The 3,105-nt window shown below is 56.4% G+C and overlaps 1 protein-coding gene across 1 annotated transcript; it reads right to left on the bottom strand.

Annotated features, from left to right (window-relative positions):
* Positions 1-419: 419 nt before the first annotated feature.
* On the bottom strand, positions 420-2,857 carry LOC125550870 (L-type lectin-domain containing receptor kinase IX.1). Its single transcript, XM_048713979.2, has 2 exons — positions 1,322-2,857; positions 420-1,217 (listed from the first exon to the last, which is right to left on the bottom strand). The coding sequence occupies exons 1-2, from the start codon at positions 2,716-2,718 to the stop codon at positions 500-502; spliced, it is 2,115 nt and encodes a 704-aa protein (XP_048569936.1). The 5' UTR covers positions 2,719-2,857; the 3' UTR covers positions 420-499.
* Between the last annotated feature and the right edge of the window lie 248 nt (positions 2,858-3,105).

Here is a 3,105-nt window from a genome sequence, read left to right as displayed (position 1 = left end):
GTATATATAAGGGAAATGACCGTAATATCCTATGAACGTTCGTCAGGTGGGGTTGAAATTTGCGAACGTTTCAGACGGCAGTTTAGTTGTATCAGGTTGATAGTTTCTTCAGAATCTCCCACAAAAGAAAAATGACTGTTTTTTCAAAAATGCATAGCAATTTGTAAATAAAAGAGAAATTTTGCGGCCAAAAAGGGCAAAATCTACCATCTCATACCAGGTAAAGTTGCTCCTAGCTGAGTTCGTCAGTTCTCATTTCCGAAAAGAAAAAGTGGTAAAATGGAGGGCATAACTAGACGGCTTGGCGGTAGACAAAATGGAAAGAATTATTTAACACGAACTATAAAGTGGCAGAAAAACTATGGGCACGTAGCGTAACTAAGCGAATCGGGTTACGTTAAAGAAAAGGTCATCTTCAGGGAAGAAAATTCAACGGACATGAGCTGTCCCATTCAATCATGAATCATCGACTATAAAGAACTATAAAAAGAATATAACATTATGAGTACTGATGTTTGAGTAACGAAGACGAATCCTTTGAACCGATCGTGCTAACGTCGGACGAAGTAGACGTGTGTGTGCCGTAGCCGCTTGTCGACGTCGACTGTGTCACGCTGAACGAAGACAGCCCGCTCGGCAAGGACACCAGCGGCCCGTACGTCGGCACGGGCATACTGGCGGGGAGCACCGGCAGCTGATTAGCATCCTTGGACTGGAGCACGGCCATGGCTGCTCTCATGGACGGCCGCGCGCTCGGGTCCGGGTGCGCGCACCAGAGCCCGGCGACCATCACGCGCTCCACCTCCGCCTTGTCGTACTCGCCGTCGAGCCGCTCGTCGGCCCCGTCCAGAAGGGCTCCCCGACCATACAGGTCCCAGACCCACTCGACCAGCCGGAACAGCCCGTTCTTCTCGGCCGGATCATGCAGCAGACTCACCGGCCTCCTTCCGCATGCAACCTCCAGCAGGTCCGCGCTGGCCCTGCCAGTGATCATGGACTGCGGGTCCACGTAGCCCGGTGTCCCCGACACGGCGGTCATCGTCTGCGTCCCGACGGCGTGGTCGATGAACCTCGCCAGCCCGAAGTCCCCTAGCTTGGCGCCGAAGGACTCGTCCAGCATCACGTTGCTCGGCTTGATGTCGCGGTGCACCACGCATTGCTCCCACTCCTCGTGGAGGTACAGCAGTGCCGAGCCCAGCCCGGTTACTATCTTCATCCTGTAGTTGCATGCAGCAGCAGGAATCATCAACATATATAGTTCGACACATGATTCATGCCGATTAATTTCAATGTTTGAGTGGGCAATCATCAGTTAACTTACCTCATCGGCCATGTCAAGAAGGTGCCCTTGCCGTGGAGATGGATGTCTAGGCTGCGGTTGGGCATGAGCTCGTAGACGAGCAGGAGCTCGTTGCGGCCGTGGCACCACCCGACGAGCTGCACCAGGTTCCGGTGCCGCAGCTTGCTTATCACGTTGATCTCTGACGTGTACTCCCTCTTCCCCTGCATCGACGAATCCTTGGAGAACCGCTTTATAGCCACGGCGAGGCCAGGCTCTTTGAGGTTGCCTCGGTACACCGCGCCAAAGCCGCCTTGCCCGAGCTTCTCATCTGCCGCGAAGTTCCTCGTCGCATCCACCAGCTCCTGGTACGGAAATCGCCTCGGTCCCGTGCTCCCCATCTCAATCTCCACCGCCGGATCGCCGTCCTCGTCCTCCGAGCCCATGTCATCCTCCTCGACCTCTCGCTTCTTCTTCTTGTTCCCACGACGACGTATCAAGATTACTGCGGTGACGATGACGAGCACCAGGAACAGTGTCGCGCCGGCGCTCGCTCCCGCTATAACTCCTGAACTGTGGCTGCCACTGCCACTGCCAGGCCTAGGGGAGGGTGGGGCGACGGTGACCGCCTTCGGTTCCAAGGACGAGCTGAAGTACCATGAACTTAGCTGATGTAGCTCCACGGACGAGGACGTCCCGGCGGAGAAGCCGACGGCGACCTGCTCCGGCAATGCGCTCTTGAGGTCTACCTTGGAGCTAAGGCTGTAATTCCGGCCTCGGCCATCGCCGAGCCACAGCGTCAGGGACAGAAGGCTGGAAACGTTGTCGTACTGTATGAGAGCGGTCATGTTCCCCATGAGGCTGAAGCTCGGCAGGGACTTGGTTACCACGGATCGGACGGAGTTGACGTCGATGCCGAGGTGGTCATAGGTGGCGTCGGGATCGGATACCTGGGTGTCGTTGAAGGTGTCGAACTCGACGGCGACGAACCGGCTGTCCCCTGTCGCCGTGGCGTCGGTGCTCTGGTTGGTGAGGCCGAGGTCGAAGCCGTAGGAATCGTACGGCAGGAGCGACGGGTAGCCGGCGAGGAAGAAGGCCATGCCTTTCCCCTTGTTGTTGATGTTGGGGATGCCGATGGCGAAGGAGAAACGCGTGGTGAAGCTCGCCACCTCGCCCGTGGCCTTGTCCCAGAGCAGCATCGGCTGGGCGTTGTAGGACACCCGGCCCGCGCTGTTGCCGATGCCGTCGATCCTGTTGGCGCTGACGTCGATCCGCCCGACGCTGAAGGAGGCGTCCCCTTCGATCCTGAAGTCCTTCTGATCTTGAGAGCTGAAAGTGGAGTAGTTGAAGAAGAGGGAAGCGGCGGGAGGAGGCAGGTGGCAGCAAACACAGAGGACGAGGAGGAGAGCACAGGCGGTTGCCGGCGTGATCTCGGCCATCGCCCGCCCCCGGCGCTGGTGCACAGTGTCAAGGTGTCTTGGTAGTTCTCTCCATCTGTATATAGCGTGGCGTGCTCGATCTTGTGTAGAAAGACTCGAAGAACAGGTCAACTGGCCATCTTTTCCACTGAGAAAACGCAATCAGTGCATCTGTTTAATACTATAAGCAAGGATGAAACCACAAGGCTCTACATTTTTATGCAAGGGCGCACATGGGAGATAATCCAGTGTGGAACCTCACCGACGACTTACTGCCCACTCCAGCGTGGACCGAGACCGGTCGCCGGTGTGCTCCGTGCCAGCTTCGCCCCTCCGCCTCTTTATCTGAACCTACATTCCATTCATGCAGCATATTGCAAGGTGGTGTCAAGCAGAAGAATGAAGTCA

Source organism: Triticum urartu, chromosome 4A, assembly GCF_056163025.1.
Source record: "Triticum urartu cultivar PI428250 chromosome 4A, HENAU_Tu73, whole genome shotgun sequence".
Lineage (NCBI taxonomy): Eukaryota > Viridiplantae > Streptophyta > Magnoliopsida > Poales > Poaceae > Triticum > Triticum urartu.
Note: the sequence above shows the minus strand (reverse complement) of the source record. Positions and strands in the feature narration are given on the sequence as shown.